We start from the raw sequence: 25,170 nt of genomic DNA, 5'->3' as shown, positions 1-25,170 counted from the left end.
TTTCAAGCTGTCTCAACTGGCTGTCCATGCCCATACCTTTCCCAAGCCTTTCTTTCACATGTGCGAAGCTGCTTGTTCTCCTGCTGCACCCCATTCCCTCTTCAGTCCCAGTGACAAACTTCAGGCAACACATCAGTGCTGCTTACCTATTAAAAACATTAAGCAACACACTAAATGTTCTGAACAAAAATAAAGAACAAGCAATACCTCACGTTTGTACCACTTCTTCCATGTATGTCTGTAGACAGTAGTGCTTACTGAAGAAGGGAAAAGCTTCCTACCCCTGTGCTTTTGAACAGAAAAGACTCAGCTGTGAATTTTAACTGCATGCTTCAGTATTTTCTGAATTGTTTGAAATTGTAGAATGTGCTGGTTTGGCTATTTTGACTGCATCCCACATGGTAGCGTTTCTGTTACCGATCAGATGACTTATGTAACTGCTGCTTGCACAGATAATTGCAAATATTGAACATGCAGTTTGAAATCCATGAAGGGCAGACTAGCTAAGCTCGTTACATAAATTAGTCAAAAGACATAATTTTCTATGGGAGTTGTAAATTCTGTATTTTATTTAATAATCATAATTTCCTATTTGAGTTATGTGTAGACCACAAATTGCTTGATGTAGTTCACAAATAATTGCAAGTAGCATATAAACATTAAACATTCACACGCTATTCTTGGGCTGTTCAGGACTAGGGAAAAATACCAATTTTTTCAAATTAATTATTCATAGCAAACTATTCACTAAACTCTTTGAACACCTATTTCACTAGAGATATTTTAGTCTTAATCTTCCTCCTGCTTACAATGATTATAAATCACGTTTTTTCACTGAAAATGTAGTAACAGCTGCATAAAATTTATGTGAGTGTATAGAGAACAAGACTATACATTTTCACTTATCTAACACTGACAGAAAGTGGGGTAATCTAAATCAGACTTCTTGTAGCATAGGACTAGCGATGGTTCCCTGCCATCACGTCACCAGGCTCATGTTCATTACAGAGCACATACCCATCACTTCGCTCATGCAGATGAAATCCACCTGTCAGAGCGATCCAGGGACTGGTCTCTCTGTTGCTCATGACCCTACACATGAGAAGAGTAGTGGATTTTAATTTGAAACTCTTCCTTATTGGGTTCCATGCTACACTCCTGCAGTGTTCAACCAGTACCTATCGGCTAATCGGACTGATTTATTCTCAGTGCTGGTGCAGTATTACTTTTCATGCATATCACTGGATGGAGGAGAATGGGAAATGCCTGATGTGTGTTTCTTTTATTCCCACGGGGCAGTACCACATCATGTGTGTCTCCTTCCTTCCTTCCTTTTCAGTGATATTCATTTCTATATAATGTTGTAAAAGATTGACATATTTGAGAAGGAGCGTGGGATTGAGGGCAAAGGCTCTCATCACAACAAAGATTGAATTTCTCTCATGGCACTACCCAGCTGTGCTTACTGTTTCCTTCTCCTACCACGGTAGGTATCCTTCCAAAACTACTGTGTAGTAATCAGTGTGAATTAATGGGTTTTTTTCCTCAAAGGTGGTGTTTTCAAAGGTGGTTAAGAGAGTGCTGCTTGTCTGCTTAGCAAGACCTGCATTTTGTAAATGTGTTGTCTTTAGAAGATGTTCTCATGGCCAGACTTCTGACCACTGTGGATCACCCCTGGCTTGTCTGCCTTGCCACTTGCGCTAATCTGTGTTTCTAGAGGGCAACAACTGGAGATCTTGTACTACACAAATCCTATGCCTTGCATGCCTCTGCTTTTCTGTTTTAGATATGTAGGCATCATAAACAAGTTTGAATAGTGATGAACATTAAAGAGTTCTCCACTCTAAGAAGTAATGAAAAAGAAAGTAGGGGCATTATTGTCTTAAAGGTACACTAAAAGCTTTTTTTACTTTTTGTACCTTGAAGCTGTTTGATGAAAAGATGAATGACAGGTTGGGCTAAAAAATGAGGAGTTGTCGTCATTGTTCCCATGACTGTTTTAACTGAGGACATTTAGCTGTCCTGTCCTGCAGCCAACAGTGTGCAGCGTGGATGAGTGAAACCTGCTCAGGTCATGAGTGTCTGGTGAGACACTTTTGAGTCCAGCCAGATGAGAGAGGCAGGATTAGATATAGCCAAATAATAAAAAATTGTTGTGAATAGATGTGTTGATTAGAGATTGGTGATGGTGGTTCACCAACCTGGTGAAATCCGGAGTTATATTAAGTTCCCGCTATTGCAATTATGGTTAATGTTTATAGATATGAATCTGGGATTCTATATTTCGTTATTAAAGTCTCTATTCTTTTTATGTAGTAAAGAAATAACTCCAGTTTGTCTTTAGGAGGAATTCTTTATGTTCTGGAGAGTAAGGCAAAAAGGTCCACGTGGTGATAACTGCTTGTTCTTTGCAGTGTGACAGCTGGTGACACGAACTGACTCTTTACACCGACTAAGGTGCCAGTTCTTTATCCATTCTTTACTGTGTTTGTATTAACATGAGGTGGGAAATGTGGAAAGTGCGTCAGTGAAGCAGGGATGCAGATGTAATTTTCTGATCATTCTAGCAACTTGTGTGAAGTGCACAGTACAACATGAGTGAAGCTATTGATTTTAGTTTCCATCCCTTGCAAGGGAGGAGTGCCCTGGAGAGTGCTTGGGGTGCAAAAGGCATCCCGGCGGTGCCCTGCCAACATTGTAGGGATTCTCCTGGTTTATATAATTGTGCAATACCTGAGTTACCCTAGAAGTGAGGTATCTGTGGTGGAGGGAACCTTTTCTTGACAAAACCTCTTGAGTTTATGACCTTACATAGGATGGGATGCTACCTCTTCTTTTTTTTTTTTTTTTTTTTTTTTGAGATGATTTTCATTGACCTGAAACAGGCTTGGGAAAATAAGGGTGAATCTGATAGTATAATTTCTTCCAATGGGACCATTAAACTTTTTGCCAAGTTCTATCCTTGATGTTTTTGGAAACCAGAGGATAAGGAGCTTACTGTGGAAGGAATTCCCAGATCATCATTCACTGTCAAAGCTATTTATTGTGAACTTAATATATTATTCTGATATATGCCCCAGTTCTTTTTTCACCCTGGTTTTGTAGATCAGTGAACTGATAATTCACACCAAGCTCTGTGGGAAAAGAATCAGAGTCATTACACAGTAGTCACCTATAAGGATAGATAAAAATGTTTCCACCAAAACTTCTTACATTCTCCGATTTCTTATGATTTCTGTAAAACTGGATTTGCGTGTACAAAAAAAAATGGGTATGATATTCATAGATTTCCTCTGAGTAAGAGGAAAACTAGGAAAAAAGTTTTGAGCTGACCACCCAGATTACTTACAGAGTCAAATTTTATTTACTGCAGAGGACTTCTTACACTACTGTTTTTCAAAGGTTCTGTACTGTGGATATCCATGAATCTTCGCAAAAATAGAATTTTTCCATGAAGCTTCCTTGTGCAAGTTGTGTTGTATCATAAAGCATTTCCCTGGACCACTCTTTGGTGTACCCTATATTGTTCAGTTTTCAAAGGACTCAATAGATGTATTTATTTTTTAACTGATATCATTGATATTATAGCATGTGGTCTTTCTACGCATCTGGGCTGCATTGTATACTCAGTGGTGTGTTCCTGTTTCTAGAAAGGTACAGAAACTGGCAAAGGTAATGTACGCTTGGGTCACCGTGGTGAGGTCTGTGCCCTACGTGCTTTTGAGCATGGTTCTGGCAATTCAGAGAGAAGAATGGGTTTATTTCCTCTGCTGGCTAGCTGTCTCCCAGCTGGCAACACTGGCATCCATAGACTTCCCCAGATCATTCTGAAGACAAGTGACCTTCACAGTGAGAAGAGATGCAGAGGAAGCAGGTTCGATTTTCTCCCATGTTTCTCTTCTCCTGCCAGAATGTCTGGTCTTGCCCATAATCATTGTGTTATCCACAGAGGCAGTTGTTTCAGCGAAGCACTGTAGGAGCTAGAAACTGGTGTTATTTATGTTTTGTGTAGAGAAGATATAGAGACAATTGGTGAATAATGGAGTTTTGAGGATAAAAAACAGTGATGTGAAATTACTGAGTTTGACCTCTAATCTTTTAAAGCAAGGGGCAGCGGAGAAAACAAAAATCTATGCATAGTTATGGGGTGATCTGTTGATATTTACATGATCAGGATTCTATTCAGGATTTTCACTTACCAAGATTTTACAAGGTCATTTCTTTCTGTGATACAAAATTATTTGAAAACTAGAATGTGATCTATAACATTTTATGCATACTGTAAACGTTATCCTGTTTGACTGATGATGTAGATCATACTGTATGACTTTGCATAATATTCTTCCCTTCGCTGTAGGCATAACAAGGCTTGAATTACCACCCCATTACCCATTCAGTGTCAGAGCTTATAGCCTGGATATTTCTCAAGCAGGTCAGATCCTTCAGAGCTTGTTGGGTTTTCTGTCAACTAAAAATAACATTTACTAGGTAAAAAGGCAGAGAGAGGACCACTGCTTAGCAAGGAATGTAAAAGGGATCAAAAGGACATCAGTGAAGAGAGAGCCTGGCAATGAACGTTAGCAAGTTGTTCTTTCAGCTGAGCCTGGAAGGCATACTTAGTTTCAGTTACCTGGGTTATTTCTGTCTAAAACCCGAATATCTTTTAAAAGCAAAAATAAAGCCTTGAGAACAGAGATCAGAATCCCGTCTTGCTCTGTTCCCCAGGGATGCCTATTGGATTAATTTTATAATTTTTAATCAAGATAAGGATCTTCCCCATACAAAAGAGTGCAATAAAAAAAGGAAATTGGTGATGGCTAATTGCAAGATGTACAAGCAGATGTATTTAAGCAAAATCTTCTACTTTGAGGAGTTTCACTCTTTCTTGCAATTTTTACATATAGAGGCAGGAAATTGTAATAATCCTGACTTAAGTCACCAAATTGCAGTGAAGACCATTGTTATTGGGACAGTTTCTGATATTTGTATCCTTAGACAAAAACAACTCATTAGTGTCCGTGGTGCTTCACTCACTGCATTTTCTCTGTCCTGGCAAAAAAGAGCCCACATCAGTATATCTTTCAAGTACTTCAGAGAGCCATCTCTGATCTACCTTGCCCCACAGAGCCTATTTCTTCATTTCCTATTGCAGGAAGTTTTCACCCTCAGACTTCAGGGCAGGATTCATAATTGAACAAAGCTCTCCGTGGTCTGGAGGAGAGAGCAAAAGTCACAGGAATTTGTTCTATTGCCATTTCTGTTTTCCTACACTGCGAATGACATTAGAAGCATCTGATGGAAGGCAAAGCTCTTCCAAGAAGCGCAGCTCCCATTTTGTTTGCACAATCACACTCTTGTACCTCTCCACTAATATCATGCTGCTCCTTACTCCAGGGAAGGTCCCAGAATTGTAATGAGAGCAGTTGTGAAACAAGGTGCTTCTGAGCAGAAGTGAAAGGACAGAGCATGGAAAGAGGAATAAAACTATTACCTAGAAAGATAATTTTTTATCTAAACATTGCAAAGGCAACAGGTATTTTTAAATTAGTAGTAGAATCAGTATAAAAGGTGAAACTACCATTCTGTCTCTTCAGCTTTAGCATTGGCTTAACAGCACAATGTCTTTTTTTTCCTTTCTTTTCCTTTTTTACAAGATATTTATACAAGAGCCTTGTCTTTCTGATATTTAGTGATTACTAAAGGTGAAATTTCTGTGCTGTCATATAGAAGCATTGCTTGGGCAGTCCGTGGTAGTCAGCACCAGGACAAGTTTTATAAAACAGGCTCGTTTTCTACAGTCAGGAAGAAATCAAGGCATCAAAAAAAACACAGGTTTTTTTTTCTGTTTGTCTTTTTCATAAATATTTGAATGCAAACAGAATAGGAGCTTCACAATGTCAGATCTGTCCAAATGAAATTTGCCAGGTTGTTCACGTCTCTGTCAGGTAAAAAGGGGCATATATTTAAGTATAACCAATGAGCTTCCCTAAAACTATGAGTGAAGACGAGAATCTCTCAAAAATACAATACCATTGCTGTGCACACATCTTACTGACTTGCTGGACGTTTGCCAAGGTTTGATAAGCATTAATCCCCAGAGTGTGACAGTAGGATACAAAAGGGTTATCATTGTTCCCAATCTATAGATCCTCTGAGGAACAAACTCTGCTTCTTGGCACTTCAGAAATAAATTTCTCCTGCCCTTTTCCCTGCCATTTCCCCAATCCCTCGTAAAGCAGCTCAGCAGAGGGCAAGATGCAGCCCATTATATTTCAACAATGCAGCTCGTTATTATTTCTCTTTTCTTTTCATTACAACTCTCTGGCTGTTTAGGTGTCAATCCCCAGGAAACTGCCAGTCTTCAGAATATGTATTCATTAAGGGCACAAAGCAGCTACCCTTTGAAGCTGATGGTACAGTTCCCATCAAGTAAAAGGCCTATCCCACTAAGATAATAATTGTCCAGGTAAATTGTAGGTAGACTAAAGCAAGGGAGCATGCCACTGAAAGGCAGCTCAGCAGCTCCTAACAATGCTTCTCTGTGGAACTGACATTTGGGGAACAAATAGCACCTGAAAAACAGTTTGCAATTAATCTGTGTGGTAGTTGCAAAACTGCCCACTTCCAATTGACAGTAAGTACTAGATGGACTCCTGAGAAACACAAAATGGCTGTTTAGTCTTTATGCAGCCTTGGCTCTTGTGAGAAATCGCAAACCAAAAGTAGGGAAAAAAATTTATTTCCTTTCTGGTGGTTTCTTTGAGCTGAGAACAGTATCTTAGACTGGCACACTATGCAACGGAGTAGGCATGATGGAGGGAGTGAACATCCCAGAACGAAAGGTGAAAAGATGTTGCCAATGAAAAAAGCACAAAACACGATTCAGGAGTTTTAATATATAGTTTACACTACCCTGTGTCTTGGCACGACATCTCTAAAATATGGCTATTTCCGAGCATCAGCAAGATGTTCCCAAGGTGCTCAGGTTCCAGATAAAAATGGTCATATGTGCGTCTCACTGAACAATATAAGTTTAAAATATTGTATGATAAAACAGTGGCTTGTGGTCGTTAAGTAATTATTTCTCTGAACTGGTCATCCTCGTGTGTGTAGGAATTAGAGTCAAAACTACTACTCTTTTTCTCAACTATCTCTAGATATCCTTAGCTCATCTCTCTGTATTTTTATAGCTAGAAGCCTTACTCCCATTTTCTGCCTTCCTTCCTTTGCATCCCATTCCAATCAAGTGACTAAGAGCTTAAATGAAAGCTGAAAAAGGATTTAACTCCTATTAAACCATATATTTTAGCAAATCACATGATGCGGAACAATGGTGCATGCTCTTTCGTTGAGTTTTTAACAGCTTTTGGCAGGATTGGCAGTTTTCTGTAATCAAAGTTTAACTACAATTTTCCCTGCACTTTAATAAAGCCGAAAGTCAACTGGATGAAAGTGGTCCAAGTCTGACCTGATACAGAGGCCTATTTTATTGTTACAGTTCAGTTATTTCTTTCTACTCTAAAAGAACATATATAAAGAATAATCTGCCTCCAGGATCCAGGGAAGACAGAGCTTTTTTTTTTTCTTCTCCCCTGCCCCACAACATGGGTAGGAATAGCATCTGTGCGCAGGAAGTTCCACATCCCTTGCATCTTCCGTTACTCACAGCAGGGATGAACAAGGCCTTCAGGTGAGAGCAGCCCCAACATCTGGCAGCCCATCTGTTACCTCCCAAATAGGCTTTCTCTGTACATAATTACACATTAGGCGCATTCCAATCTATTGCTTATATGGTTCCATTTAATGCAGCCAAAAATTGCAACTCTGTCTTAAGAGAGGCTTTTACATTTAGAATGAGACCTTTGGCTTCCTTGGTATGGATGTAAGCACCTGATTTTGCACACAGCAGTGTGGAAATTTTTTTTATAGCATTTTACACTGTGTTGTTTGTGTGGTTCAGATCTGTTGTGGATCTTAAAACTCTGAGTCTACAGAAAAACTCATCGAACCTGATTGGAAATCTACAAGTTATTTCCTACAGAATATCTTGACTTTTTCTAGGTAAGTCAAATCACCCAAATTTCAGGTACCTAAATGCAAATATTACTAGGCAATTTTTCAGATTTTTACATTTTCAACAAAAATTTTGAATTTGAAGGTTTCCACCAAAGCTTTTTACTTGTTGCAACACAAAACAGTAAGAGCCAGGATGTAGGCTGAGGCTCATTTCTTTATTGGTTTTAATTAAAAAGATTATGTCCTTCTGTGTGCAAAGATGTGGGACCAGCCTACATTCAGATGCTCTGTGCTTTCTCACATCTATCACCTCAGGTTTTAATCAGTATATGTTACTATTTTAATTATATTCTAACTTTACCTGCTAATGATTTTTTTTCTTTTAAATCCACATGAATACTTGACAATTAGTCCTGATTGTGCAGAGTTTAAGTAATACAAACTCAGGCTATGAAAGTGCAGTTGAAAGTGAACAGAAAGTCATCACAGTTTCTTGAGGATTTAGGAATTGTTCCTATCACAGTTAAATAAGTAGCTGCTGCTTTTGACACCTCTTTAGATGGTGGGCAATTATCCAAGGCAGTATCCAATTGGAGTGCTTTTAGTTCATCCAATTTGTAGGCCACAAGAGAAGATATTGTGGCATCAAATAAAATAATTGCAAACATTTAGACCACATCTAGAATACTGCATCCTTTTTTGGCCTCGTAATTCAAGAAAAACATCAATAAATTGAAGCAATTTCAGTGGAAGGTGATCAAGCTGCACTTGCCCTGTAGGGAGAGGCTGAGGGAGCTGAACTTGTTCAGCCTGGAGCAGAGATGGCTTGGCGGAGGGACCTAACAGCAGCCCCCAATGCCTATGGGGAGGTCTTCAACGAGATGGAGTCAGGCTCTTCACAGTGGTGCAGGATGGGAAGGTAGGAGACAATGGGCATAAGCTGGAACAGGAGTTCAGACTGGATGTAAGGAGGGACTTTTTCAGCTGACTGCCTGAGGACATCCTAACAGTGACACTGATTGCCCAGAGAAGTTGCGCAGTCTCCATCCTTGGAGTTTTTCAAACCATGACTGGATGAAGCCCTGAGCAGCTTGGTCTGACCTCAGAGCTGACCCTTGTGTGAGCAACAGGCTGCACCAGACACCTCCTGAGGTGCCTTCCAGACTGCACTATGCTATGATCCTGTTTTGACAGTTATGGATGTGAAAAGGACATCTTCAGGCATCACATTCAATCTCCTGGAACTACAGGAGTATTTGGAAAGTTGTAGGAGATTACAGAGAGGGATGTTTAAGTTTTCTGCATAGTAGAAGGTCTTTTCCCCAACTTGTACAAAAGCTTCTCCTGACCACTAGGCTTTAGTTACGATTTCTGTGAATCAAAAGTCAATCAGATTGTTCTCATCTAAATCCCATTCTTATGCTGGAAAAGCAAAAGACAGCGAGAGTATCTGAATACAGTGAAATAAGTGGCAGTGCTTCGTATCTGCTTTGCCAGGGCAAAGGGAGCCCTTAACTTCCCAAGCAGCCTTATATAGCTGCTGAGTGACTGACAGCATGGACCTTTGTGGAATTCCTAAGAGTGAGGTTAAAAGGTGGAAGAGTTTTTTGTTACGGGAGTCAGACCACTCAGGTTGGCTGTCTCTCACTTTTGACAGGGTATCCAGAAAAATAGGAGTATCTCATGGTTAAAGACTGAGTTGAGGGAATGTGCACAGAAGTTTAAACTTAGTCTATCTCAAGGAAGTGATTTCCATTGGGAGGCCAGAAGGATAAATTCACTATGAACACTTGCCTGAAAAGGCCCAAAGATTTCTGAGGGGCAATGAATTATGGTTGACTGAGCGTGGGGCTGGAAGTCATGTCGTACTGATGAGCTTAATTACGATCTTGCCCCAATTTCCTGGGAGTCTTGGAGATCAGCTCACCTTCTGGCTTCAGTTTCGCCTTTGCAAATTGAGAGTAATGACAACTGCCCATCAACCTCAGAGGGATAGTGAAGATTAATAGTGTGGTATTTATTGTGCTGTGAACATGTAAAGTCCGTTCCTATTTCAGATGTTTGTATGATTATTTCAGATCCGTGGAGGAATAAACCTCACGATAGATTTCTCAGTGTCTTTGATCAAAGAAACTGTTTTGGAGACAAAACAGTAGGGAAAATGCAACTTCAAGTGATGATTTCTTAAACAGTCTATGGCATATGACCACATGTTGTTCTGTCTTCCCTTTAGAAAGCAACAGCAGAAATCTCCATCACCAGTGGACCCTATTCCCTCCATCTTCTTTTATTAAAAGTGGCATGGGAGCATCTGTTCAGGACAACAGCAATTACATTAGTTGGATGTCCATATCCACTGCGGAGATCTATTAGTAATTTCCATACCTTGTTTTCTCTATAGCCTGGTTGCTTGTGTTTGAAACATTACAAGCGTGAGTATGACTGTATTGATGTGACTGTGCTTGGTCTGACTGGTATGAGTGCTGGTGTATTTGCATTTGCTGCTGTGTACATGGCTCTGCAGATGGTGGCAACATTATATAGCTGGTTGCCAGAGGGATTGGATTGCCCTTGTCTGATAATTTCACCTGATCTTGGACTGATGTTCAGCTGGCTTCAGGGCATTTTAATTATCAGCACACTGGCTATTGGGCCGACCATCTCGTCTGGTCGCTGGCACCATTTATGTTTGTCTCAGCCTATCAGATCTTCCTCATTAACTTCTGCGATAATATTCAGACAGAAAGTCCTAGGAACTCTTCCAGCTAATCCCCATTTTGGCTGCTGACCAAATAAGGCTTTATATGACACAGCTGTAATTGCTTCATTTGTACGGTATTGATCTGCCATTAGGCAAAACACAAGCCAGCATTTCACTAAGGCTCAAGTTATGCAGTCTTATTTATTGTTTGCATTGCAGTTGCAGCTAGAATTCCCACCGGGGGAATGGACCCCCTGTTTTTTCGTCTCAGTCTCTGCTTCTAATTAAAATAATAAACTTCAAAGTGCTTGCATTATAATTAGACCAAAGCTTAAGAAACCATCCCTTAGCAGGGATCTTTCTGTTTATTGCTTTCCTTCTAATCCTTCTTTCTGAAAAACATGAGTATGGAGCCACAAAGAAGCATGTAGAGTTACAGAAATCTCTCATACCTCTTCTCAGTCTCATTTTAGATCTGGTAACAGTGTATCAGCTGTGTAGATCTTAACGCATTAGTGGTCTGTTTCTGGCCACAGTAAAAATCGAGCCTCCATCCTGATTTCTCAGTGTTGCCAATGGCTTTTGACATAGTGGCCACATTACCTTAATACCGTTGTGGACATTGATGTCAGTGAATGAATTCCCTCAGAAGCAAACTGCTTTTTTGCCCTATAGCTTTCCCGTGTGGGGTTACTTTCCTCACCAGGAAAAAATAATGGATGAGCGGACTGCGTGTATTCCAGCAGTTTCAGTACCGCACAGTATACTGATGGTACCTGTCTTTGCAGTCATTTCATGCTTCTTTCTCGTTAAGGTGAGACTGGGACTGGGTGAGACCGGGACTTGGTGAGACCAGGACTTGGTGAGACCTGGTGGCTGGACGTCTACCCAGACAGGCAAAAGATTGGTGCTCATTGGAAACAGCACCCAGAACAATGGGTTTGGTTTCTAATATAAAAATACAGAAATTCAATTGAACCTGGCTACTCTGCAAATTCCTGAGAATCGTAATAGCAGTAAGTTCTTTTTTTTTCCAGTTGAGGCTGCTGAGAAGGTGGCAGGAGGTTTTTCTTTCACTGTGGTTCTTGCCACAGATACCTATGTCTCTGTCACCCTGAGAATAGGCAACTCATTTTGTATGAATCTTCTCTTGAGGACATCTCAGAAACATTAGCTAGGACAGAGGACTTCTGTCACCTTTTATGGAGCATCTTAAGCTGACAGTGAGGTAATTTGTGAAAAAGGAATGCACAGATGCTCAGCTGATCATCTTTACTTGTAGAAATCACTCCATTCCTGATGATTTTTTTATGATTTCTTAATCTTAAACTGGCATCTTAAACTAATCAGTTGCTGTTATGAGGTCTTGCTGCTTGCAAGGAAGAAAATGTAGCAACATATCATAAGGAGTAGAATAACAGGACAAGATCATGTCAAATAAATATAGTTCCTCTTATTCATCTTGTTGTTGTATGTTCATAAAGGGTGAGATTCCACCTGGCATAAATGAAAAATTGGAGAAGTCTGATAGTGCAATCTCTTCAAACATTGCCAAATTTGAACCAGGCTCCAAAAATGCCAGATATGTTCAATACTACATTAAGAAAGAACTTGGTTTTCTTATATTAGCTGCCCTGCTACCCGCAACATACATTTATATAGCACATTGAGACATGGGGCTGGTTAGGAATCAGAAATCCTAATTTTTGCACTGAGTCCAACAGGATATTTTGCTTTCCACGATTTGTATCGAGAGTCAGCAATGAGTTCTGACTGTTTTGGAGGTCACAGTAATATTTCTTCTGGGGATAGGTGATTCAGCCTAGGGCTGGGTCTTCCTGAAGATGAAAGCTGTGAAATGCTCAGTCGAAGGTACAATATTTCTGCCACTGCTGGGACATGTTGAATGGAGTGAAAAATTAGAAGCTGCTGAAACAGCTGCCACCTGCTTTGTGCTGGAAGATTTTGTTGTAGTAAAATGTTCCTCTGTGCAGGGTGGCCAGAGTCTGTGATCTTAATAGGCTGTCTAGTAATCCATTAGTCATATCAAATAGATTGAGAAGGATATAAAGATGGAACAACTTTCTAAGTTATAAGGAACAACCACACCCTATTTCTATTTGATAAGCGCTGAATTGCATCCAAAAGATACGTTTTTCCTAGCCTCATTCTGGTTGACATTGGTCACTCTGTGGCATTCAGAAGCCTAAACTTAAAATGCCTTACAAATATGGCTAAGGTACTATGTAAAAGAAAATATAAATCTACTAGCCAACATCAGTAATGATGAATAATGCTTTCAGTCCTGTTAAAATCAAGTCATCCATTTGAAAAATAAATAGATCATTTGTGCAGACAGTGAACTGCGGCATATGGCTTTTTCTGCAGATGGAGGGGCATAAGGAGTCTCAGCGACATGTGCCTGGATAACGCAACATCATGTCACTTAGAGAGACCTGCTCTAATGCAGTCTAGGTAGGAGAGGAGAGGGACAGCATGAGGCCATGGTAGAGCTTCACTGCTGTGGCCCCCACCACAAGCCATTGCTCCCGATCTTTCAGCAGCGCTAATCCAACACTGGTGGAACCTCAGCCTGGCACGGAACCACGTTCTGTGCCCTGCCACGAAACCCCTACCTATCTGTGCCAAGGCTACTGTTTTCTCTCAGTTGGGGGCCCCTTTTTTTTATATTGCTTTCAGCAATATCAAATGCATAAACAAAGTAAAGGGCTCAGAATTTCTCATGTTTCTGAGACGAGAGAGTTTCAAGACAGTCAGCGGTGGGCTAAGCCTATCCTGATAGAAATTCCTGCAGTGTGGAGAGAGTGTTACACACTTCTGAAAAATCCCACTCAAGCCTTTAAAACATGTATTTTGAGTTGCAGGTGTTGGACTGCAGCAGCCTATTCACATAATCCTGCTTATGCTGCAACCAGCAGAAAAATTGTGCTTAGAAAAGTAGTATTGCTCAATGAGAACAAGATTAGGTAGTCATTAGTGAAAAGTAAAATAGCTCAGAGTTGAGAGAAACTGGTGTTTCAGCTTCTACTAAACACTGTATCCTGAACCAATATGAACAGTTACTCTAGGGACAATTTTATGTGTTTTTTATTTACAGCAAAGGTTTGTATGAAGCAGAGAAACAAGCTGAGTTGCCTTCCCGGGTCAACTGCTGTTGTTTTTACACAAGCAAAATATATATTTAATTGCTGGTGCCAAGAAGTGTTTGCATACTGTAATTGGAATATCTCGCTGCAAAACAGCTTTCAATTTATATAAATATTTTAAACTACAGTCATCAGACCTCTAGCTGGTATAAATTGTCAGAACTTCTTTGAATTCAAAGTAGCTATGGCAATTTTTAGCAGCAGTGGGTCTCCCATTAATTGGAACTCCTGCTGATCCTCAAGGTGTCAGTTTGGCTCATATTTGTTTACAAAGCTCAGTTCAAGTAACTAAGCTGCATACTTACATATACATAGAAGCTGTAAGTACTCAGTGCCCCTGGAAATTAACTGTCTTACTTGGATGGCTAAATGAAGAGTTATACTTATTTTAATTAGCCACAATTGAAAAGTGCTTGAGCACTACTTTAAATTTCATATCTCTAGACAAAGTATAACAATACATATATGCTCTTGTAAAGATACTTTATTCTTAGTGTTTGTAGAATATTTTGAGATATTGTTCTGGAAGAGGTGTTTTAAATGCAATTGGACAGGGGATTTTTAAATAACATTTGTAAATGGTTTTAACTTCTAATGCAGCACACAACCTGCCCATAGCTTTTTTGCAAGACTTTTGGCTTTCTACAGACCAGTCAGTTCCTCATGGGTACGTGGATTTTGCAAAGCGGAATTCAATCCACCACTGTCCTGGTGGATCCTCAGCTGCGCCTGGGCACTTAACTGAGATGGCCGGTCACGTCCTTTTTCTGATAAGCACGTATATAGCAATGGAAGAGTTTATCAGGAAAGCCTGAGAGACCCACTGCAGAAGAGCTAGTATTGTTGTGAAGACTCACAACTTGAATACAAGTAGTTCTTTATTTAATATAAATGCTGGGCAAGCTATCAGAGCCAATGTCAAAGGCTCTATTTTGTTTGACCTATCATCAGCTACATGTGAATATGTCTTGATATGTGCTGTGCTTCAGTATTTGAATACATTTTTTTCATACAAATAACTTACAGCATGCAAACCTGCATAAATCCCAGTAAAAAAAAATATTCCTGTAAATTTTTGAATGTGTTTGAAAAAGCATGGTTTCAAAGTTGGCCCTTTGTCATTAAAATTTAGGTTGTTTTTCTTGTAAAAATGCTCTTGCATTAGGTCTCTCTTTTAATATTTGCATTATTGATCCTTCAAGCCTTCTGAGTATAGAACGATGTAAGCTTTGGCTACATCTTCCTCATTAACAGAGTGCTTGTTTCAGTCCTAATTTATTAAACATATTCAGCCAACGCCAGGCAGCTTTACACTTAATTTCTCTTGATAAATTGTCAAACACCCTTAAACTGCCCTGCATTTGTGTCACGTTACAATCTGCCATCAGCGCTTTTCGAAACAGGGTTAAAATAAACAGCTCAGAAGATGGGCAGGTCTTAATTTTTTGCTCAGTAAGGTTGCATTTTAATTTTTCCCATTTAAAATCATTTGAATGGATGATATGAACAAGCTGTAAAAATGCACCCGCTTGTGTTTCACTAAGTACGTCTGAGAAAGACCCTCAGCTGCCTCCAGGAAGCACCAGGCAGATGTGGCCTCCTCTTCCCAAACCACCTGGGCTGGATACAGAAATAGATCATGAGGGAATAACTGCAGTTCGCATCACTGAAATAAGGTCACCAAACTCACCTTCACCGGGCTCTCTCTGCCTTGTTCTGCAGGAGGATCCCCTCCAGCCTGTGCCAGGAGCACTGAGGGTCATGTCTGGGAGACGGCTGCATCACCAGGTAGCTGCAGGAGAGCCGTCCAAAGTGCGAGGAAGAAAATGAGCTTTGAGTTGCATAAGATGTGTTATCAATTGCCAACATGGTGCTGGCTGTGACATTGTGGTCTTGGGAAAGCTTGTTCCTAATGTGAGCTCCTCCTTTGGGTGCACCACTGCATCCATGGCTTCAGCTCCCATGTGCAGTGGTTTACTGATCCCCACTTCTTTCCAGGCACTGCTTATACACTAGTGTGTGTACAACAAACTTGCATGGCAAAGTCGTCAAGGATTTTACTGGAATAAAAAGTGAATCCCTGTATTTTGCCAGCTGGTCCATACCTTGCATATGGCCCACCTGTGGTGCTTGGATCATTTAACATTCTGGTACTCTTTCAAGTTTGCTGTACATTCAGAGAACCTCAGGTTAAACAGAGGTGGCATCCCTCTGCACAATGTGACTTCTAAGTGACTGAGCGATTTCTGAGGCTTTCAGATCCTTGTGGGAAGGAGTTGTGAAAAGCCTTTTAGAGGGTCAGAGTCTCTGCTTCTGCCTCAGTAACTGCAGTGGTGGCAGCAGCAGTTCTAGGACGATACGCTGTGCAGTACGGCTGCAGTTTAAACAAAGCTGTCTCTGTGTATGTAGGGTCTCATTAGTGAGTCACATTATTTTTGCACATCCTGCTTGTTCGTTACTTCAAGTGAACAACATCCCCGACACTAAGCAGTGAAACAACAGTGCCGCCGTCTGTAACGATAACTGCAGAATTTCACCAAGATCTGCCCAGGATCCAGGGAAGTATTTGCTATCTAACCTGCCAGCTACACAGAATTTATGAGACTAAGTTCAGGAAAAGGATTCAGGAAAATGTCAAAGCTGTTTAAATAGCTAAGACACTTAAGTTTTCCTGGCAAAACTCTACCAGTTGCCTAAAGGGTTGATTTTAAATGCTCCCAGCAGAGATCCTGCCTTTGTTGTAATGAGTACTTAGGGACCTGTGTCCCTTTACGCCGTTTAGTATTCAAAAACAGGTATTCTGGGACCTGACTTCATGGAAGGAGGTCTCCTTCATTACGTGTGCTCAAGCTAAGGCTGAGTGCTCTGACTTGCATGCACAGATGGTGCTGAGCGGTACTGACAGGTGGTGCTTTCCATCCATCCCATGAACCACTGTGTATCCAAAGATTTTGGGAGCTGAAAGACTGAGACAAAAAGCAGCTGTGGCTGAGAGTGTGGATACTTATTCAAGTCTAATTAAGCTTGAGAAAGCCTTTTCTGCCTCTTGCAGGTATTCATGCTCTGGGCATTAGCCTGTTGAAAACAGGCTTGATCTTACTGTGCAGGATGCATTTCTTGGTTTAGTTTCTGGGTTCTTAGAGATGCTGCGTTGCTGTGCTGAAATAGGTGCTTAAAGTGGTGCATTAGGCAGAATTTGGTGCCCCCTTCCATGCTGTCCCTGTATGGCTGTCTCAGATTCCCAGCAGTGCTCGTGATGTTGGCTGCTGTGATCCCTAGCTTGGGCCTCTGTCTCATTCGCTCATGGTGCAGGGACCTTTGTGTATCTCTGTCAGCCCTGGAAATGCCCCTCCTGCAGTTCAGCATGTAATTACTAGGTACCACGGTGGTGTAGGCCATAGCATTCAGGTCATTTGTTGAATGCCTGCCTCTCTGCTTCATACTGACGGAAGTCCAACAGATGGGTCATCTGTTGACCATCGCTGTGACCCAAACTTACTGAAAGTCAAAGCAGACCTCTCTGTCAGCTTCCTGGGCTTTGGGCAAGCACCCTACTGTGATTCTTTTAGGTGGCAGATGAGTTACCCCTGATCTGCAGTCATAGATGTTGTTTTGCAAAGGACTGGGTAGCTGCACAGTCATCTGTCTGTGCAGTTTTAACTTTTGCTGGCTGTGAAAGGCATATCTGCAGTTGGCACAAGTAGTGTCTTTAAAAAAAGAAGTGACACTGGTTAACAATTTAAAATGCTTATTGCTGTTTATTTATGGGGAGATGGAAAGTGATTTTAAATCAGTGAGAATGATTTAATTCTCATCAAGTTTTTCATACTGTAATTCTATAGGCAGCTTAAAAAAAGCTGTGCTCCATACATTGAAATCATTGTCCGTGCACTCAAGTAATCGTGAAGTGAGGAATCACGGTAGTGCAAGGGCTGCAGTTTTGGCTGAACTGGCTTGACTATTGCATACAAGGACTCGGTTTTCTTCTGAGTAATGGAAAAGACAGGATTGTGCAGCGACAGCAAGGATTAAGAGTCAAATATTAAAGCACTTGCCTGCTTTCTACTATTAAACCCTGATTCTTGCAAAGAGTTCAGTTCCTTTATTGAGGAACACATTGTTCTTCAGTGGGAGTTTTGACTAAGCATGGTATTGAGGATATAGTCTTATTTTTTAACAATGAAAGAACAGTTTCTGCCATGGATACTCAAGTTTCAAAATGTCTTCCTCTGTGGCAGAATGAAACACTGTGTAGGATGAGTATGAGTGATCTAGCCTGGCTCTGAGGTCTCAGGTATACAATTTTCAATGTAGTCACCATTGCACCTATCAAGATCCCAGTTACAACATTTCTGTGGAAGATACAGCAGTGTTGAGCAAAAGGTTCTCTGTGTTTTGCTGACCAGAAGGAAATCATTTATTTCCACATGTTGAGGTGGACCTGGATAACAAAGCAACAGAGAAAGCAGTGTGAAACTAACCTGGTTTTACATGGCCTACTAGACATGATGAGGACAATGATGTGTTACATTTATAAACAATACAGTTTAATTTCAGAGCAATGATTGAAGCTTAAATCCACATTTACTTCTTCATCCTTTTTATTTCCATTTCTCTATTGTGCTGTGAAACGGTCTATGGATATGGCTAATAACCCAGCTAAATAACCCTCTCATGAATGGGTTTCATTTATTTATTTGTTACTCTAGGATTACTATCAACCAGCTGCAGCTTCTCTAAATGACTGTGGGAAAATTTTCCTTGATAATCTTTAATGCTTTGAAAGATATTAATCTGAACATTTGGCAAGTGAGAAAGCTCTTGCTCTTCAACATGGAAATTAAACATGGAAACTTACATGAATTGTCAAAAACATTAATTGTCAAAACCAACTTAGTTGGTTTTTATTCATCTTAGAATATCCAGATGAAAGGTCTAAGTAGACATTAACTTGAAAAGCTTGAAAAAAAAGTTGTAAGTTATCAGGTAACATCTTCACCCAAGGTAAGATAAAGATTGAAAAAGAACTTTCTAAGGATTTTACCATAAGGATTTTGTCTTATTCAATGAGCTTTAGCGTTCATACTTGAGAGACTAGAGCTTAGAGGAAATAGTATGAAGATGCTTTTATGGATAGACTGATTGATAGGGCTTCCCATCTGCTTTAAAATAAGACTGTGCTTAAGTGGCTCATTGAATTGAGAGTTAGTGATATTCCTTGTGGTACATTTCATTTTTCATGGGAGTGATCACTCCTGCCCGCATCTGTAGCACTGTCAAAGCAGCTGTTTATGTTATTGCTACCCAGTGTGACAATTAGACATAGCAGCATTGAATTAGACCTTGGTTCGGTTCCTGTTGAAGGGAGAAGGAGTTTTGACATTGACTTTGTAGACAGTAAGCTCAAGCTATGTATCTAAGGCATTTTCAGAATAAGTAGTGTTGCTCAGCGTCAAATACTGTTTCTAGGACGGGCTTTCATCTATGGCTCAGTCCCAATGTCCTTACAAGGGTAAAATTTACCTTTAGTGTACTGGAAAATTGTCTGTAAAGTGGCAAGGCTGGCCACACAGTTGCCTTTCTGAATGGGGCAAACAGGCCAAAAGCATAGGCTTTGTAACTAAAAGCTGAGTAAGAAAAATCTGTAGTAAATGTGACTGGTTTAAAAGCAATTGCTTCCAAGAACAAAAGGGACAAATGAACAATTTCATTCCAATTTTGAGATTTCTCCTCTCCCTCTGGAGTGTGAACCATAATTAGAGCACTTGTACAAAATCACATTTGTCAGCCTGGCTGCTAAATTTCCCTTAAAGCTTTATCCACAAAGAGCAGTTTGTTATCACTCCCACTACAGCCTACGGTTCTTATTTTCGCTTTCAGGGACAGACAAGCAATTACTTTATCTGTATTGAAAATCTCGTATAAATGTAACTACAGTGAAGCTAGGTAAAGTCGGATCTACAGACAAGCAGTTCCCAAACTTCATGAGCAGCCAGCAAAGGCCTGTCTCGATTCCAGCAGGAGCTATATGAAAATCTGTTACCAGACAGTGAAGGTATGCCGTGAAGCTGACATTTGTCCCACAAACGGGTCAGTGTTGTAAGGAACTCCCCATAAGCTGTGAAATACCATTGTCTGTACATGTTTGCTAGGAAGATATCTCTCCTAATGAGCGAGAGAAAAATTTCCATTCTAAGACCAGAAGGGACCCCGAGGGACCAGAGACCAGCAGTCTCTAGAGAGGGTGAATCACAAGCCCTGGTGGCTTCTGGTACCATAAGATCTGATGGAGCCCTGCCACCAGCGGATCTCTCTTCCCCAACCCTTCTCTGCATCCTTTGAAGGTGTTGCATCCTCTCATAATTGATGAGGCGAAGATGCCATTGATAGACATAGCTCTTGACAAATCCTACTCCACCCTGGCAGACAGATCTTGACAGCATTAAACAAATTCAGAGAGAGAAACTCCATCTTTCTTAACCGCATATTGTCCCTGAAGAGCAGTAGTTAAGCACCTCGCAAATACTTCTCTCCCTTTGGAGATGAATGGTGCTTCAAGGATGATGTTCCACATGCCTCTGCAGATCTGCAAGCAAGCCTGTGCAGACACCCACCAGAAAGAGTGTACATGTCTGATAGGCATGGATGCACCAGGGACCTCTGAACATGAAAAGAGGAAGATAAAAGTTTATTGTTATGAATTATGAATAAATATTAATATAGTGCACCATTAGGATATGTGAGTGTTGAGGCTGTTAGTAATAAAGATAGGAAGTCGTACACTTAAGCAAGTGCAAAGATTCCTCAGGAGGTGATGAAGGCTGCGTAAATGCCTTGGCAGATTAGCTATCAACTGATTTTAAAATGTCATATAGTGACTGTAGTTCCTATCATATATCCAGATGCCTTACGTTTGGGTTTGTATGGTAATCTGTACTGTCTGCCCTCTGCCATCCAGTCTTAATGCTCTATGGACAACTAAAGGAAAACCTCTGAACATGCACAGAAGCAATGCCATCCTAGGACCAGCTGTGTCCCTTTCTTGCCTGAGTTTCAGTGCACTCCCAGCAGCCCTGAGTTCATACAGAAGCGGTGATTCTGTGCTTTAGCTTTTGTCTTGGCAACCCGCCTCTGTCTGCACAGATCCAAAGTCTCTCTCAGGTATTTCTCTCATCTGAAAAAAGAGCACTTACACATGAGATGGAGGACACCAGGTTCATGGAGTCTATTTCAGTCTGTTGTGCCTGCACCACTGTGCTGCTAGCAATGCAGGATTTGTCTTTCATCCAGTGGTAGCGTAACAGGTATAAACCTTCCAGGGAAAAGTCCTCAGGACATCCTCACTACCTGCTTGTATCTCAGCACCCAGCAAATGGGCTGGGTTTGGTCTTCCCAGTGCTTGAGCTTCTGCTTGGCTGCACTGTCCCCAGGTTTCCTCAGAGAGGATGCCCTCCCCCGCCACCTTCCTCCCCCACACTGTGGGTGCCCTTTGGGCTGGGAGACAGGGTGCTCTCCCAGGATAGCAGGGCAGTCCCTGGAGTCACAGCACGAAGCTAGACCCCAGGTCTTGGCATTTCAGCTAAGCCTTCACTGTGCGAAGGGAGCAGGCCTCTAGAGCCTGCATCCCAAATGTACGGATGTGCCTACAGCAAGGATGAAGCTTCAGATGGGCAGGACTCCCGGCACCTCTTTCTGATTTGTTTTCTGTTGACTGACTGTAGACAGCATTGCAGCCAGTGTGTAAGCTGTTAGCTCTTCTCTTCAGCTGTGCCCCACACTGCCTGTTTCTGGAGCCTGAGCCCACAGCTTGTGCGGGATTGCTCTGATGTGCTATACATTAAAACTCTGTGTGACACAGTGACTGGCAGCATCTAGCATAGGCTGTCTGGATCTTGCCTCTTTAGTATATGGGAATACATTTTCCCATCTACTTGAAAAATCAGCCTGAGCCCACACTAAACAGATATTCTAAATACAGATTCAATTAAAACTGTGTAAATCATTTGTAATTCCAGGCAGAGTTTTATCATCATTTTTCAAAAATTGTTTTGGTTGGTTGATAGAAGTTTCTTGTTAAAATCCAAGCCATTCTGAAAATCATTTCTACACTGGAAACACATTTTTCACATTTGAAAGTAACTATAATTATTTGTGCTGCCAACGGCTTTGAAATATGGAAATGAGAGGTTTATTTAGTGTGTGGATCAAGCGTATAAACAGCTTAAGTCCTCATTCCTTCTAACATCTTAACAGCTGTGCAGTTTCTTACAAAATATGTTTTATCGTTTCAAGAAATGCTGTTAACCTCGCAGTTTTAAAACTGAATGAACAAGGCCTCTTGGACAAATTGAAAAACAAATGGTGGTACGACAAAGGAGAATGTGGCAGCGGGGGAGGTGACTCCAAGGTTAGCCTCAATGTCACCAAAAGCGGGTAAACAGTATGTAAAGTAATTGGTGCATCTGCTGGGGTTTTACCTGTGACGAAACAGCTTTACCAGTAGCACAGCACTGCTGGTATCTGCAGCTGAAATCTAGGTGTATGCAATTACTGTCAAAGCAAAAATATTTGCATTTGCTTAAGTGTCCCGAGGGGAACTCGTAAACAGTCTCTGGTGTGAGATGTATCACCAGTTTTCAGAAACTTGCATCTTCTGAGATCATGATGAGCCTTTTCCAAGCTTGCTCCTGTGCACAAGCAGTTTGAAACCTTCAGGAGCCAATACCAGCTCAGACTTATTTTCTGCTATATTGTACTACCCAAAAGAATTTTTTAGTGACAGTAAAGGAAGAGGGTGCAAATCAGTGTGGCTGCCTTTTAGCAATGATCTAATGCATGATCCAGGCTCAGGGATCCACTACTGACACAAACAATACTGGTAAAAGTTACAGTTTTCACATGAGTATCCAAAATAGGAGGGCAAATTTCAGCTAAAATATCTTCACGCTGACATTTTATGATATCTTACCAGCAAACTGAAATCCATGGTGTTTACCTAGGCAGAATTTATCAGAATCAGGCAGGAATTTTAGGCTGAATTTAGGCTGAGGTGATGACAGCTTCTTATTCTTCCTGCATTTCCATATCTTCCACATGGCCGGTGCCACTACTTCCTTGCCTCCTCACAGCTTCCTTTTGGGAAACTGTATTGTGCTGAAAAGAAGCAAAGATGTGGAAGTGGAAGATGTTGAAGTGGGGGAGGATGAAGATACTAAGAATACCCCTTCCATGCCAGGCAGCATGTAATAATATTTATTTATGTGCTTGTGTGTGAACAATATATAAGAGAACGCTGCAGAGGTAACTGTGCAGGCACAGAGACAGTCGGATATAGATGATTAAATTCGACTGATTTGTCATACACAGTTTATGTAGCTTTCTTTACAGTTGCCTACATGTATTTTTTCATACTATTTTCTCTCCTTCTTTAGTCCTCCTCCTCTTTCATGCTGTGTCCTGGCCTCAGGGACCATCCCTTGGGCTGTTCTGCACTCACCCAGAACTGGTGTCCTAATCCTCCTCATTTTGCCTTCGATCCTGCTGCTCTACCTGTTTTCTCCCCACCGCTCTGCTCGCCAGCAGCCACAGTTTCAAAAATGGTCTCTATTTTCTCTTCCAAAGTGCTTAGGCACATTAGACCTGGTAGCACTTACCTGCAAGTGGAGCAGACACCAACTTCTTGTAAGAAAGTTGACAAGTGAACCATAAATCTCCCATGTTGCTACTATTATATGCTCCACCCAAACCTGAACTTTTGCATTATTGGGGGACGGGTGTTTATTTGTTTTTTTAAAATGTCACAGGCAGGGAGTCACATCGTTAAAATACCTCCATTTTCTTAGAATATACTCCTCACAAGCCTGCCATGATTGAAAAGTGAGATAAAAGCTAGGTAGCAAACTAAGGGGAGCAGCTCATGCCAGAGAGACAGGCAGGGCTTCACCAAGGAAAATGTCTAGAAGGCACTGAAGGAGCAAGTTTGGTGTGTGATATGAAAAGGAGTGAGGGAAAACAATAGAAAATAAAGGGAAGGAGTGCAGTCCCTGGAGAAACAGGGAGGATCTGCAAATGCAGGAGGGAGATAGGAACACATTGCCAATGGAAATAAAAATAGGTGACACAGGCAGTTCAGGATGCAATAGTATATGGTGGGCAAGGCAGCATTAGCAAAGGATGTGGAACATGATGGAGCTCAACCTGTGGTCCTAGGACTATATACAGCCTGCCAGGAGCATTCACCTGACCTCAGGCGTGTTTCTTCCCACACTTTTTCCCAGGCACAGTGGAATGAGTAGGCAGTATCTGCGCATAAGGACCATGTATGTAGAGAGGAAGCCCAGTGCCTCTGGGAAGCCCCAGGTCTATCATGTGCCTGCACTGCCCACGCTCAGTAGGACCAGGGACATCGTGGACGTGAGTGGGCATTACCATGCTGCCAAAATTCTTCATTGCAGCAGCATCTGGTCTTGTTTGTTAAACTACAGCTGCTCTGACTCCCCAAAGTGTTAGTTAGCCATTTATCATCTACAAAATCCATTTCCTTGTTCAGGAACAGTCTTGTAGGATCTGGTCAATTAATGTAGCTCTAAATATTTTAATTTTATATGCTAGCAAATGATCATTAGTGGAATAACCAGGACACCATGCAGTGTTGTTGTAAACCTGACAGCTACCAACAAGTCCTGAACTAAGCTCTTAAGCATCTCTAGCTAATACTCCTTTTCACTGGATGAATTTAAAAAGAACAAACCCTGAGCTTTGTTAGCAGCTCCACTCCAAAATACAGGGCTTCCTACTGTCATGAGTGAGAATAAGAACATTTCTCTTCTCCTGAAAGAAATGCAGCACCTGAGACTTGACTGACAACCATGCTGTTACTATTTGAGATTCACTAGTCAGAAAATGAGTCTAGACCCAGAATAACTCTTCATGATAGTACAGAGGACTATAGAAATAGGAGTTTAATGAGAGCTCAGCAGTTCTCCAAAGGTTTGTGTTGCTCTGTAAAACAAGATTTCTCCTGCCTCCATGCTGTCCTCTTAAAAGGTTATCTCTAGCCTCCCCATTTATTGTTCTCTTTAAGGAACAATCTTCCAAAATTCAGAAGGATGGTTCAGAGAGTTGCCCTGTGTGAACCACCCATGGTTTGGTGGTCTCAGTAATTAAGTCATGTTTTAAGATAAAACTGAGGTGCCTGAGTCACTTGAGTGCTTTTGAAAGTATTACCCCAGATCTTAATTGTATGCCATCATCATTTCATGTGATGCATGGGAAGGTATTTAAACA

General features: G+C 41.1%; 1 protein-coding gene across 2 annotated transcripts in view; it reads left to right on the top strand.

Moving 5' to 3' along the window:
* The window catches only part of GRIA4 (glutamate ionotropic receptor AMPA type subunit 4), a 251,465-nt gene that overhangs the window by 212,914 nt on the left and 13,381 nt on the right, over positions 1-25,170 (top strand). The window contains exon 14 of one of the 2 annotated variants that reach the window (XM_068395591.1): positions 22,177-22,291. The exons of the other annotated variant lie outside the window; for it this stretch is intronic. Coding sequence (XP_068251692.1) covers positions 22,177-22,291 — 115 coding nt within the window. The remainder of the gene's footprint in view (positions 1-22,176; positions 22,292-25,170) is intronic. 2 annotated transcript variants of the gene reach the window in all.

Source organism: Nyctibius grandis, chromosome 2 (assembly GCF_013368605.1).
Source record: "Nyctibius grandis isolate bNycGra1 chromosome 2, bNycGra1.pri, whole genome shotgun sequence".
NCBI classification, from domain to species: domain Eukaryota; kingdom Metazoa; phylum Chordata; class Aves; order Nyctibiiformes; family Nyctibiidae; genus Nyctibius; species Nyctibius grandis.
Note: the sequence above shows the minus strand (reverse complement) of the source record. Positions and strands in the feature narration are given on the sequence as shown.